The sequence below is a fragment of the Corvus kubaryi genome, unplaced genomic scaffold (assembly GCF_017639235.1).
Source record: "Corvus kubaryi isolate FWS band 111438036 unplaced genomic scaffold, C.kubaryi_AGA036_p1.0 split3-73, whole genome shotgun sequence".
NCBI classification, from domain to species: Eukaryota; Metazoa; Chordata; class Aves; order Passeriformes; family Corvidae; genus Corvus; species Corvus kubaryi.
In genome coordinates, this window is record NW_024582091.1 from 32,847,914 (window position 1) to 32,862,794 (window position 14,881).

Below are 14,881 nucleotides of genomic sequence, written 5' to 3' on the forward strand. Positions count from 1 at the left end.
GGATATATAAAACCAAACTGTAAACTCACTTGCTGATAGTAATCTAATGTATGTTTCAAGTAGGAAGCAAGGAAATTGAATGGGAAAGTAAAGGACAGAATATGAAAACTGTCCAGGAACATAAAAATTAAGACATTTCTTAGCTGTGCTAAGAACAGAGAGAAATTAAAAGTAATTTTAGCTCAGTATGTGATACTAGCAGTTGAATTTTCAGTAATTTTCTGGTGTGCTTTTGACAGCAAGGAAGATGAATGGTCACAGAAGGAGAATTGATCTATTTATATACTGTGGTGTGACTTTCTCCACTCAAACAATTAGAAATGGAAGTAAACAGTAGCTTAATTGATACAATTTATTTTTTTTTAATTGGCAGATCTGTTTTTTACATAGAGTCCTGAGAGTTCATTGATGAATTCATGATCACTCTTTTGGTGAAGAGTGCACAGGTTTGCTACCGCTTGCATGAAGGGCAGTCTTCCTCCTGCTGGCTTTGCTGGGTGGCCACTGGTTCTTGTATAAGAAAGTGAACAGTGAATCCCTACTCACCATCTCCAAGACTCCTATGAATTTTCTTGTGCATTTCTTTGTTGTTTTCTGGCTGGTTGGTTGGGTTTTTCTTTGTTCTTTCCTCTCGATATAATATCACACTTCCATCATTTCCTTTCCAGGTTTAAGAACTTTGGCATTCCTTACATGTAAGCTGTTGCATGGCTTTGCTTGCCCTTGTTAGCCTTCTCTGAACCTCCAGGACCCAGTATTCTGGAACAGGGGATGTTTTTGCTGTTAATTCAGGTTCTCTGACTTGGTTTACTGTGAGTTCTGTTTAGCACAGCTCAGGAAAGAAGGAAGATGTTGAAGACTAGAGGGAGTTGTGAAAGACTACTTTGGTTATATTTCTCCTTGAGGGGGAAAAAACCCAAAAGAACCTTATCCTAAATTAATTGTGTAATTGAAATATCACAGCAAAGAGTTTTGGCAGGCTCAGTAGACCAGAACATGGAGAGAAACAAGCAGAGATTAGGAATCAAGGATACCCTTTTAACAGTAGCATAAATTACTGAGGCAGAAAATTAAAAGTGGTGGTATTGTCACAGGGGAAAAAATACGAGGATTTGCTGTTTTACAGAGTTACGTTCCACTACAGCAATTACTCAAAGTAAGATTTAAGGTAGTGACATCTTGTGGTCTATTCTGCAAAGGTCAGACTAGGGAATGACAGGGCCGGTGTTTGGCTAGCTAAAACTGATCCCACTGCTGAAAGACCCAGGTGTGTTTCCTAGGGCTGTCTATTTTTCCAAGGCCTGAATTTTCAGAAGGAGTGAGCACTTATGTTCTTAATTGTATTTATTATATAATTATAATAATTATATAAATTCAGATGCACTTAACATCTCTGAAAAGGGGTCCCAGAGGAAGAGAGGAAAGCTGTGGAGCGATTGGTCCCATAGCACATGGTGAGACTGTGACAGGTGTGCGTGTGCAGGAGGTGGAAAGGAAGCATGTCAGGAGAACTAATAAAAAGAGTTGTCTTATTGCTTCCAGGGATAATGAAAGGAAATATGTCTTTGTGGTTAGCAAGTTCGTCACTTCCAGGATCCACTAGCTCATCATGCCTGGGGCAGTCTGGCTTTCCCAGGTTGTGCCAGCTGCCTGCTCGGTCTTGTGCTTGCTGAGCACGGGTGCCCTGTGAAGTTAGTCTGGAGTACCCACAGGGCATGTGCAGCTCTTCAGAGGCGGTCTTGATGGTGTATCCTGTGCTGGGATAAAGAGTGGGACTCTCACAAGTCCCTTCTCTTCCATGTTTCCTGGGAGGGCTATCAACCAGGCAGATTGGGTCCTTTGTCTCTTTCACCACCCCGGTTTCCAGGACTTGTATCCTGAGTGCCTGTGGAGCAGTCCTCTGCAGCACCCAGGTGTATCAGCTCTCTCCCCTTCCCAGTGACTCACTATAGCTCTCTTGGGATCTCTGCCCTCAGGGAACAGGCAGAATATTCTCATTTTAGCTTCAGATATTCTTCTTTAAGACAGGAGTATTTATAAGCCAAGTACATAAGGAGCGCAATATAGTGCATTTGAAATCATGTTGCAAATTTTTTGGTCTCCAAGCAGAGGCATGAGGGAGTTGGGTGTCTGCGTAACTCAAGCCTGATATCCTCAAGGCAGGCTTTTAATTTCTCTTCTTCACCAAGTTCCCATATTGTGCTTGAAAAACACTGTTGAAAGTTAACATAAATGCTCTGAAAAGCACAGCTCTCTTCATCTGCATTTGAATTAAGTCAGATCTTTTTGATTGTGTAACACCCTTGCTCCCAGCTTTCCATACTGACATTTCCTAATATCTTCTCAGTCTGTTGTAATATCTCTGATGTGACTTGTTGGGTCATGCTTGGGATCAGTAGCATGTATAAAATGAGTTGCTCTTTTCTATGGCTTCTGAGGATCTGCGTGATGAAGTGCTGACAGTCAGCAGCACATCAGATGCAGATGTCATCTCCAGACACGAAAGTAGGGCATGTGTCCTGTATCTTTAGAATCCTTGTGATTTTCGTCTCTGGTTTCAACCTATGACCTTGTAATCACCAGTCAGTAGACAAGACAGTGCAGTGTTTGATTTGAAAAGACATTGTCCTGGTTGACTTACATGGTGTAGCCTTCCCAGGCAAGCTGTGGTGTATTCAACCAGCAAAATAAATGAAGAAAACCAGCATGTGTAGTGTTAACAGTTTTCTAAAATGTCCATGTTTTCTGTTGTGATGCCTAAGTATTCCTTCCCTCAGCCCTACTTTGTTGGACTTTTGCACCAAGTATGCCGTTGCCTCTATCCTCTCAGGCTACTAAGTTTGTTTGCCGGGTGTGGAAAGTGGTCAGTCCTTTGTCCCCTTCTTTGCTTTGTTGACAGGCTGATTTTCCTCACTCTATATTGTCCTTAAGTACCTGATGTAGTGGATAGTCAGAAATTTTATGGTGATACTTTTGTGAAAGATGTGTTTAGATGCTGACATGTTCCTGAACAGGATTCACAAGTAATGCTGTCAGACCACAAAGGAGCTAAAGCCTTCTTGGGAATGCAGTAAATAAAGAGGGAATTTAAGTTCCTTAAATATTTGCAGTTTTTCGTGTAGAAGCTGCAGTATGTGAATATCAATAGTCAAATTTCTATTGAAGTGTGCCTAAAAATAACTAATAGCAGAAGGAGTTACTATAATCCTTATCAGTTCTTTGAACAAATTGTCATTTTTCGTTGAGGCTCTGTATTTTCTGGTGATCTCTTTATTCCTTTGAAAGAATTGCTTGGAAAATAATTAGTGGACAATCAGTTTTTATTGAGAATGGACAAAAGTTGTTCAAGGCATAGATATTTCAGAATCATGTGTCTGGACTTGTACTGATCAGGGAATTGCTATTTTCCTATGTCAGGAGAAGTTTCACTAATGAAGGAGCACAAGTGTGGTCGTGATGGATGACAGCTGCCCTTCTGTTTCAAGTGACTTCAGCAGTAGCGAAGGAGGAAGCCAACTGATACGATTCAGTAGAGCAAAAATATGCTGAAGTAAAGGTGAGGGCTTGTCAGGAGACTGTGGGGAAAGTGGGAAGCAGAAAAGAAAAACAGATACCTGAGTTGATGAGACAGTGCAGGGATTTTTTTATTTCTCTTTTAACATGGTAGCAGTACCTTATTCAAATCTGAGTAGAGAATGTTTCTGTCCAACTTGCTGGTTTCCTTCAGGAAGGTAGGTCTGATCAGATGGCCAAAAAACCTTTTTATGCATCCCCTAACTGCTGCAGCTGGCTAAAGGAGAGAATGAGATTGGGGTAATGTCTTTCTCAGAGGCTGCTGCAGCTAAAACGTCAGAGTGGGTGGAAGGTGTCCCAAACCAGGAATCTGGCCCCTGAGGTGTTCACCCACGCTTGACAGGAGCTGAAAGAAAGACTTTTTATTTAAAACTAATAATTTTAATGTGAATGCTGTTCAGTTCATCACTTAGAGAGTCATGAGAAGAGCCAGAAACAAGCTTTAAATCACAATTGCATCATCCTATGCACAACTTTGCACATAGCAGAATTGCTGAGAGTTATTAAAATGTCAGGGTAGAAAGTAGGAATGGAAAAAATTGTTCAGATAAACTGATTTGTCTTCCTCTTCCATCATCCCAAGTAAGACTTTCATATTCTTGAGATCTGTGTTTAGAATCACTGAAGTGATACTTACTGTACTCCATCACCATTATTGGTATCAGACCTCATTCACTGATAAGGAGACTATCCCAGGAAGCTTTGTGTGCTTAATTTCTTATCAGTACCCTGATTAGGTTACTCTGAGTGATAACTGTTCTCCCCTTAATTTATTGTGTTTCAGATTCTTTTAAGCTACCTGTAGGTTTTCACTCCTTTGTCCTGGTGCTTGGCTAGACTGTAGTAATACAGTTTTATTGTTTCTAACAAATCTGTAATAGAGATGTGGGACTGGAATGTCGTGAAACAGCAGTGACATACTGAGCAGCATGGAAAAATGACTGATGTGTGATGTGGAAAAATGACTAGTATCATACAGGTTTAAGGAAACCCTCTTTTCTGTCACCAGCACAGGTTATTGTTTTTTTCATATCTTAAAATCTATGTTTGGTATTACTTCCTCCATCTCAAAAAGGATGTAGTAGGAGAAGAAAAGCTAACAAGAAGGCCAGCCTGTGTGATCAGAGAAATAGGAGAGTCTACAGTATCGTAGTATTAGTTGGAACAAGTGAAATAACTAAGAAAAGATGCTGGAAATCTGTGACATCATGAGTGGTATGCAGAAGGTGAATAATGACTATTTATTTGTTCACCCTTAAAATAGCATTAATTAAGATGCTCAGTGAAATTATAAAGTACAAGAAGGAAAGCACTGCTTTATGAGCACATCATGTTAGTGTGGGGTTCATTGGCATAGAACTGGTGTGGAGGTCTTGAAAGAACAGTGCCGTGTAGTGAATGCTGTTACTCTGGGAAATCTGTGATTTCTAGAAGCCAAGGGGCTAATCAGGGGAAAGATTTCCATATTTACATGTGGCCTAAGTCTTTGGTAAGACAGGAATTAATGAGTAAAATGGACTTTCGCACCAAGTATGCCGTTGCCTCTATCCTCTCAGGCTACTGAGTTTGTTTGCCAGGTGTGGAAAGTGGTCAGTCCTTTGTCCCCTTCTTTGCTTCAGCATTCCTGCTAGCACTACCAGACATGAGGCTGACTGGTGGCTTGGGACCTGCCCGGCAGGTTCAGCTGTCACTGCCAGCACTGCAACACCTCACAGTGATTTGGGCTGTCAGCTGGTTCGTCTGTAGCGTTGGTGGTGATGGTATTGTCCTGCAGGGGTGATGGCCTGTCCTCTGTGTGGGCAGCCCAGGAGACTGCTGATGCTCCTTGACCTATTCTATCTACTTACAGAGCTATTTACACAGTTGCAGAGGTGTAATTCTCCTATAATGCTCAAGGTCTTTTGGGTGATAAGCTGATTGACCTCTTTATCATACTCCTTCAATAGTTGCTTTCCAAATTACTCTTAGGTAACTCTTTTTTGTAAAGTTTCCTGTAACACTGCTAAACAAAATGTCAAGAGTCTGCTAGGAAACTGAGATACAAATACATTAAGGGCCGAAAAATTCCCATTCTAGACCTGTGTGTTTTCAGTAAGCCCGTATTTTCTTGCCTGTTCTCACTTGCCATTCTTTTCACTGCTCATTATTTTACTATTTTTACATAATTCTTATTTTACAAGTTTCCCAAAACCACAGAGAGGTTTGGTCCACCCACTCTGCCCTTTGCCTAAAAATGCAGTGTGATCAAATTTGCATTAACACCTAGTCACTTCTCATGGTGTGTAATCCCATCTCCAGTGTACATGCAATGCAGGAAAATTTGGGAGGCAGAACCGTGAGTCATTTCACCACTAAGAAAATGTTCGAGTTCAAAAAGTAGCCAAAGGCAGTTGTTTCAAAGCCTGTGGAGCTCTTCATGTAGTTCTGACTGAAAGGAATGTGGTTCATGAGGCTTCCATCATGCCTACATGTGCTCTGGGTGCCTTTGGGTCTATTCAGATCATGTCAGAAAATGTTTGGCTTCCTGGAGGAGAAATGAGAGAAGATAGAGGGACCTGAAGAGACAGTATATTGTGTTGTGTTGCTTTGCCAGGCTTTCCACCCACTCTGCTGTAAACCATTCATATACAGCACAGTTTGTGACCTTGGCCTCACCACGTGTGCAGTATGTGGGTTTAGCAGTACCTGTCAGATTTAATGGATTCATTGCAATTTTTTCTTCTGAAGGTCTGAAATTTTTGATTTATAATTTTAAATCTTTATATACACAAAAGCACAGACTAGGTAAGACTTCACACTAGTCAAATAATTAGGATGTGGTTTTGAATTGCCCAAACCTGACTAGTAGATAGGCTTAATGTATGGACAGCGTTCACAGCCCTTTGTTGCTGGGACAGAAAAAAAAGGGATGGAGGAGCAAGGGGTAGAAGAAAAAAGTATCCAAACACAAAATGTCAGATTTTGGTTTCAGGAGACAAATAAATTCACAGGCTGTGACTGCTTCTTTTAGCCTGTAGCTAAACAGACAACATATATTCTTGCGTGAAAGAAAAGTGTCTAATTGTTCAACTTTTTTAGGATTTATTAACGTTTATTGACCAAAAAAGGACGGTATTTTGTTTAATCTAAATTCAGCTTGGCTTTTGAACTTCTTCTCTTTTTCTTGTCTTGCAGTTAGAGATTTTCAACTATGTGGGCATACTTAGTTCACTCTTTTGTATTGTACCACACTTGTATTCAGGACCCTACTAAACAAACAGGCTCACAGTCCTATCAACCAAGAACTAGAGCATATTATATGTCTCCTGTGAATACAGTATTTCAGGCTATAACATTTCCCTGGACAGTATTTTTTAATCTCCAAACTTAGCAGTCAATGCAATTAGGAGGACCTGGAAAATACAATATATTTCACAGTGGGAGAGAGAGGTGTCCTAGGTAGGAAGCTGTAAGGGAGAAAGTTGTCTGTATTGCTGTTTTGTGGTCTTGTGCCACAGTGGCGTAGTGGTTGCTGTCATGGTCAGCTCTCCATTTTCAAAGACAAAGCTTTGGAACAAAAAATGTTTAGCTAATAACAAATATTTTAAGCTCTTCAGAGAAACTGCTTTTATTGCATATTGTTATTTGTCCCATCTATACCCAGTCTTAAACTTTTTCCCATTCAACAGGTCCAAAATCTCTCTCTCTATATATATATCTCTCTGGCCTGCTTTATTTTTATTCCCACTCTTCCAAGGTCTTACTGGCGCATGTCTAATCAGTGTGAGATTATTGCTCTTAACTGTTTCCTACCTTGTGTGCTGTTTCAGAGATAAGTACGGGTAAAATATCTGAAAACTTGTCTTCTTTTTCCAGCTAGACCAAATAATTTACTAGAAGGTGAAGTCTACCTTTCTTGTCTTTCTCCAGGGAAAGGTCACAAAAAGTTCAGGTGGTTTGCCTACATGGGTGTGATATGTAGTTCTAATTATAGTTATCCTGGACTAATCGAAGTGGTATCTCCTGGTAACACAAAACAGTGTAGTTTTGTGTTACCAGGAGATACCACTAGTAGTTGGCAGAGTTTCTTCAGGCAGGACTGTGCCATATTGGCCCTTGTATGTAGGTAATGGATAAAGAAAACATCCAGTATTTGTCAGTCTTTTTGTCTTACATGTTGTCATTGTGTTTCTGATGGTTTAATACTGTGCCCTGCTAATGCTGCCATTACCTATTTTTCCACACACTGCTTTCACTTTGATCAGTGGAAGGTTGTGTGCCAATGGTGAAAATACAAATGGTCAGAAAAAGGCAATATGAAAGCTAATTTAAAAAGTTTCGCTGTGGGTGTCCAGCCTCAGAGATAAAGTATCTGAGATCATTGAGTGATGCTGTGTTTCAACATGCTATCAGGGAAAAGCCAGCATCATCGTAGTCTTCCTCCCTCTGTCCTTCATACCTTGTATACTGTGTGCATGTATTTAAATTGTGTGTGTTTGGTTCCTACACGTTTTCTGCCTCTGTTGCCTTATCTGTAGTGTCCCTAGCCACTGCACTTCTCATGACTGCATCCCTGGCAGGTAGTGGGTGGGATATGCCAGTGGTAACACCTGGATGCATGTTCAGGGCTCTTGTGAGTCTCTTCTGACTGAGGGAGATGGTCCCTGACTGTGCAGCCTCTGGAATACACTGAGGCAGCCCCACACCCTTAATCTTGCTGTGGATGTGGGCCAGCAGAAGGGTCAGGTGCAGCACACTGGGCCCCTCCTTGTTTCTTGTGTACATTACAGTGAGGCAGGTAGGTCCTCGCCCTTCCTTTTACTATCTGCCTCTTGCTCTCTGGAAATAGCAGAGATTGCAGCAAAGCCTGAATGCAAGTCAGAAGCCCTGCGCTGCCATTCCTCGTCCTTTCTTCCCTGATCTTCCAGAGCTGCCGGCTCGGACTACAGGAAGAGTCCTACCAGGGGGACAGTGTGTCTCCCTGCTCCTGGTCCTGGCTGCTGGTTTTGCTGGGCCCAGCCTTGCCTTGTCTTCTTGCCTCTCCCCACCTTGTCCGGGCTGCAGCACCCTGCCGGAGGCAGCAGGACCTTTCTAAGGGCTTGGGGGTGGTCAGGTGGGGAGAGCCATGAATTGCCTCCTGGCACCCCATCCCCACTCCTGGAGCTGGGGCTGCATGCTGCCCTTGCCCCGCCCAGGTATGCGGGTCTGGGCTCTGGGTTTGGAGGGGAGCCCCGTGGGGCTGGGGCTGGCTGGGCAGCTGCATCCTCCCTGAGCCTTGGTTTTGCTCACACAATGCTGTCATAAGTATTGGAAATTTCTGCCCTGCTCATGCTGCTGACAGCTCGTGAGTGCCTTTTGTGTCTTGCAAGGGTTTCTGCAGCTGCAGTGAGTTCTGTGTATTGCAGCTGATAGAAAAGGTCTTCTGCACAAGCTTTCTGTTTTCTCATGCTTGACTGTATAAATGCATGCTTTGCAGGACTCTTTGCACACTTTTACCTTCAGAGTTTAAAGTAGTGTTTCAATATAACATACTTGTGGTGAAGTGGTGATTAGCCAGTGCTTGTTGTGGTTGTACATTCACCTGATGGTACAAAGTACTTGTATCCAGCAGCTGAATTGTGTAGGAATCACAGAAGAAACCATGGGAGCAGCTGTGTATTGATATGGTATCATATATACGTTAACTCTTGCAGAGTTCCCGCATGATTACTAAACCTGCTGTACTTGATGAAGTTTTCTTGCCTTACAATGCAATTTTAAGGCCTAATAGGCATTTTTAATGTGTCCTCTTGTTCTTCTTCACAGCTTTAATTTGCACATACCGTAGATCTCTTTCAAAACATGCTGAAAGGCAAACATCTTGACAGTCAATTACTTGATTTTTTTTTTTCTTTTTAGATGGCAATCAAAACAAAACCGATGAAAAGAAAGAGAAGAAAATGGTTTCTCAGAAACCCCATGGTACCATAGAATATACAGTAAGTACTAGTGTGTGGTGTGTTAGTGCCTGCTTTTTGAAAGTGGAGCTGTTGAAGTTGAGAGGGAGGCAGTGGCACAAAACTGAAAGCACTAATACTTTCTCAGTTTGCACCTTTCTCAATAGGGATTGCCCCTATTGATACCATTCAAATACCACTGTATGGGGAGAGCTAGGGTCATGTCCTGAATCTCTGTTCAACCCAGGTTCTCTGCCTCTTGCAGCTGCCAGTTCCATTTTTCCTTCTGCATTATGGCTCTCTAGTAAAGCAATGGTTTTGTTATTCTGAAAAATACTCCCATTCTGTGGTGTTGCTTAGGTCATCAAGTAATTGACCTGTGCTTGATGAGATCTGTTTCCCTTAGCGGGAGCAGGGCAGCAGTGTGCTACCTCTGCCCAAAACGTTTGTGTGAGCCCTCAGTGCATTATGCTCTCTACCATACAGAACCTCTGTGGAAGGTGGTATCCCAGCTGGGAACTGCACAAATGCCTGATGTGCTGTGGCAGCTGGAGGTGTAGTGAACTCTGCAGTGTATGACCTTCTCCCCATTGCCAGACCAGTTCTAAATACGGTTGTGCTGCTTTAAAGTTTTAAGACAAAAGGAGAGGGACATCTGTAACACCTCTACATTTTATCTACTGTATAGTGTGAGAGAATACTTCTGTCCTTTTTTTTTTGATACTGATTTATCTCTTAAGCTATTAAATAAATGGGGTGTTGAGGTCATCGAGTCTATTCCCTGCAAACAGTCTGTTAGATGGGTTTTAGTTCATGTGTGGTGCTGTGTTCAGTATGGTATCTTAGTCATCAACTCTTTCTTCAGGCTGGAAATCAGGACACCATAAACAGTATAGCATTAAAGTTCAACGTCACCCCAAACAAGCTTGTGGAGCTCAATAAGCTTTTCACACAGACAATTGTGCCAGGCCAGGTAAATCTTTTATTTATTTGTTTTTTTTAAAATACCTGAAACATGATTATTTGCTATGTATTTAAAAGCTTTTTACTACTTACATGTATCTTTTAGGTACTTGGATACAAGGATAATGGACAGTGATTTAAAGCCCTCCCTCAAAGCGAAACTCAGTAGATTATTACTTGGAATTGATGTGGAGGAGAAGCTTTGTAATTGCCATATCTGACTTGTTATTTATGTACTGTCACTAAAGCTTAAAGATGACAAGCTCAAGAAGATAATACAGCTGTTGTAAGGGAGTTGAATTCTTGGGAAGTCTGGATAAATGCAATCTATAATGCATTAAAGAATTAGAGAGTTAGATACAGAAATTGAAATGGCTTTGTGCCATTATGTTGGGTATGAATCAGTCCTCCTGTAAGATGAGAAATAAATGGAGAGAGACTTTTTAGGAGAGTCCAGGACTGGAAATGCAAGTGTGGAGACTAACACCTGGTTCATGAAGAGCAGATCTCTACTTCTGCTTCACAGCCATGAGGAGATTGAAGTGTCTTGATTTCCCATAGGGAAACTGAGGCACAGAGAGATGGTGTGACTTGCCTAAGAATACCCAGCAGACAAAAGCTGGAATAAGGAAATTAGTTTCGTTTTTCTGAATGTTTTTAAGGTGTACATTGCAGATATGAGTGATCAGTATTGTGTTGTCTTTCTAATAGAACATAGTGAATAATATTCTAAAGCTTGTGCCTCACTGTTTTGAAATACCTGTTTGTATTTAGATTCTCTTTGTGCCAGAAACAAATGCCGGGAGGCTGTCTTCTAGTCCTGGTGCTCCTGTTTCTCCTTCATCATCAGATGCTGAATATGATAAACTCCCTGTAAGTCAAACATGGTTCACTGGTCTTAAACTCTCAAAATATTTTCTGATTCTGAAGCTGAGAATCCAGGCTGTGTAAATAGTAGGGGTTTTTTGCATTTACAGGCCTTGTGTGTAGTGTATTGTGTAAAAATAGTTTGCTGTACTACAAAGTTTACCATGTCTTAAAAATACTCCAAATAAAGGGAATTCTGGGTGTGGAAACATATTACAAGTTCAGTTGGGCCCTGAGTCTTATCAAAACTACTGAAAATAGTGTAGTGCATAATCTTTAAAGAATAAAAAGCTAAATACAAAAAATTATTTAGTGTTTCCTATTGGAGATTTTTATGCTGCTCTGCAGTCCAGAGCCTTGATCCTGCACTGGTGTCCTTGAACAGGGAGGCTGTTGGTTTAGGCTGAGCAGTCAGTTTCTTTCTAGTTAAACAAATTGTGGTGGTACCCATATACAGACTTTGGACAAGACTGCTGGATATAATCTTTGTGAAAGGCCTCAGCATAGCTGATCTTTCATTTTCTTTGGAAGGGTGATTTGCCATAATGATTTTTAGTACCTTTAAGCAGTTTATCTGCCTTTAACATCTTTAACATCTGCTGAGATTAAAGTAATTAGTAATTTCAAATACATCACTAATCAGAAGTGGAGAGAAGCTTGGAGTGAACAATTGTGTTTAACCTTACCCTTATGCCTCTGCATGGGGAATCACACCCGTGCTCTGTGAGCAGAGGTCTTCAGTGTGGATGATGTGTCAGGGCAGCCCCTCTCCCTAATGAGAGTGCATAACTGAATTTTGGTGAGCTGACCTGCCTTGTTTTTTTTTAATTTCTTGCCTCTTATTTGTGTGGAGTTTCTCTTAAGGTTACAAGGGGTTTTTTTCAATACAGGGTACTGTGGGAAGTGTACATATATACCTACATACATGACCATTGCTTTTCTTCCTTAAGCAAAAGGAAAATAATTGTTTGAACCTGGCATTTTAGTTTTCAAAAATATGAAAGTATATGATTCTGGTCCTGTTGCTCTTCACTGAACTTGTTCTTTTCTAAGGATGCTGATTTAGCAAGAAAGGCTTTCAAACCAGTGGAGAGAGTCCTGTCCTCTACTTCAGAAGAGGATGAGCCTGTGGTTGTCAAATTTTTAAAAATGAATTGTCGTTACTTCACAGATGGTAAGGTAGGTGGAACCTGATTTTTGGGCATTGTTTGAGATTCTCTTTGGATAAGTGAGCAATGAATACTGGGGGAGTCAAGTGTTCTTCATGTCTTTAAAGAATGTAAAAAGTTATGTTGGCTTTATTTATTACTGCTGTTTTTGTTGGTACTGTGATAAGATGCTGTATAATTTTTTGTTCTCTTGGTTACATGTTGCTAGATACACAGAGAGAACTGCATTTCAGAGTTATGACGTCAGGATTAGTTGTCCAGTTCCATCAAATTGAGCAACGGCTTTATAAAACGAGTACATGCCAATCCATTTCATTTATGACTTGAAGATAAATTTTAACTGTTTCCAGAGAAGTGTTTCCAGATATGTTTATGTTGCTTCTATACTTGCTAATGAATGTTGTGCAAGCCTAATAAAAGGATAAATATTGCATTATGCAATCTTTTCTTTCTGTTTCTTGTAAGTATTTTTGTAACATATGCCAGGACTGCAATTCTAAATTACAGCAACTGTTTTAGAAGTAAAGGCACAAAGCTTGGGTAGTATTTAGCCCTCTTCTCAAGGTCACAAGACACTGTCTTCCTGAACTGCCTGCTTTGATATATCTGTCCTTGTTGACTCTGGTTACAGTTAGCTGTCTGCGTGTTTGGGTTTTCAAGTTCTCTGGAATTTATAACTCTGGAGATGCTAATCGTTGTTGTTTCAACTTTTTTTTTCCCTTAGTCCTGACTTTTGTAAGATGGATGTGTTTACACCTACAGTTTCTGGCTTGTTTTTGCATTGAGTGGTTGTAGACTGTGCTTAACAACTCTGCAATTTTACAGTCTGCTATTTTGTAGAACGTAACAGAGAACTACTTGATGTCTCGCATGTAAATTAGGGCAATACTGTCACTTTGCTATGTGATGCTTGTCAGGTGCAGAGGATACAGATTGCCAATTTTGTGGCTGCAGGACGGAAAAAGTAATTTGCAGTCAGAGCAATCAAAAATGAGATGGCTTCTTTGCCATTGTAGCTAAATCCCTTGTTGCCTTGCTTCCTGCAGTTGCTGGGTGGGAAGTACAGCCTACTGATGTATGGTCTTCTGGCTTCTGGGAAAAGCCTCTGCACTTTGTTTTGATTCTGTCATCCAGACACAAACCGAGCTTGTCAACCGAGTCATACAGGAGAAGCAAATGGGAAATATGGACAGATTGTGCTTTATAAAGGAGCAGGCATTCATGTGCCTATTTGCCAGTGCCAAGCCATCAGCTTACTATCACTTTCAGGGGGCTGGGGGTGGACAACCTGGTGTGTTGCGACCTTCCTAGAGAGAGTGTCCTGCAAGGAACAACTCTTCTAGGGGCAGTGGCAGGCCTCCCTGGGCAGCAGGGGATTTCAGCAAGTGTAGTGATTTCTCAGGTACAAGTGATATCAGCTCTTGTGTTTCAGCTCTTTGTGAAATCACCCAAGGCAAACGCGTGTACAGAGCCTCGTTTGGCAGTTCCATGAGGCAGCTTTTACTGTCCAGCAGCCCCTGTGAAGGGAAGGCCAAGGACAAAGGCTCCCTGATCAGGGGCAGAAACGGGCTTTTTATGGGAAAGGCAGGGGGTGGAGGAGAAACCAACTAGCCAACTGGGTACAGGCTATTCCCATATAGAAACAAGGCAGGCTGGGGGTGGTTCATTTTCTCACCACGACCCAAGGAAGGTTGCTTGTCTGTGGGGAAAGTCATCTTGCCCTCAGGCCTCTCTCCCCCAAGGGAGTGCAAAGGGCTCCTGTGCCAAGGGCTCACAGCCCTCCACATCTTACTGCTTGAATAAAAAGCCCCACAAACCAAGCTTGTGGTCTTTTACCTGCCTGTTTATGAGCCTTCCTTGGCTTACCTTGCAGATGACCTTGGATAATAGTAGTATCTGCAGTGTGGATCATTCCAGTTAATCTGTGTATCCTATTTGTCAGATATCATGATTTACACACAGCTTCTGAGTTGGTCTGGTGAATTTTGTAGTTCATCTGGAGGAGAGGGTGCAGAAGCAAGACAGTGCAAATCTTCCTTTTCAACCTTGAAAAATGGTCAGTTGTCATGGATTGATGCTGAATAATGGCTGATGCAGCAGCCTTTTATCAAATCCATGGCTAGAGCACATTTTGAATGATTAAATGAGTCCTCTACAGCTGTGCAGAATATGCTTGGATCAATGGTAGGAGCTGTTTTGAGGTTAGGAAGAAGCTGTCTCAGATCCCTGTGTGAAGAAGGATTTTGCATCTACCTCTGGGAAGGTAGATCAAGGGAACTTCTAATGTAGCTTGGCATAGTAACCTGGATGTTTCCATGAGTAAGACTGCATTCAGGTGTGCTGGTTGCATGTAAATTCATGGATCAAATTAAGGTGGTTGCATCCAGAGTAAAA

At 41.5% G+C, this 14,881-nt stretch overlaps 1 protein-coding gene across 3 annotated transcripts in view; it reads left to right on the forward strand.

The window, feature by feature from the left end:
• Positions 1-14,881, forward strand: part of NCOA7 (nuclear receptor coactivator 7) — an 86,102-nt gene that overhangs the window by 50,851 nt on the left and 20,370 nt on the right. For all 3 annotated transcript variants that reach the window (XM_042016328.1, XM_042016330.1, XM_042016329.1), the window contains 4 exons: positions 9,451-9,530; positions 10,354-10,461; positions 11,226-11,324; positions 12,372-12,497. In XM_042016328.1, coding sequence (XP_041872262.1) covers positions 9,451-9,530; positions 10,354-10,461; positions 11,226-11,324; positions 12,372-12,497 — 413 coding nt within the window. The remainder of the gene's footprint in view (positions 1-9,450; positions 9,531-10,353; positions 10,462-11,225; positions 11,325-12,371; positions 12,498-14,881) is intronic.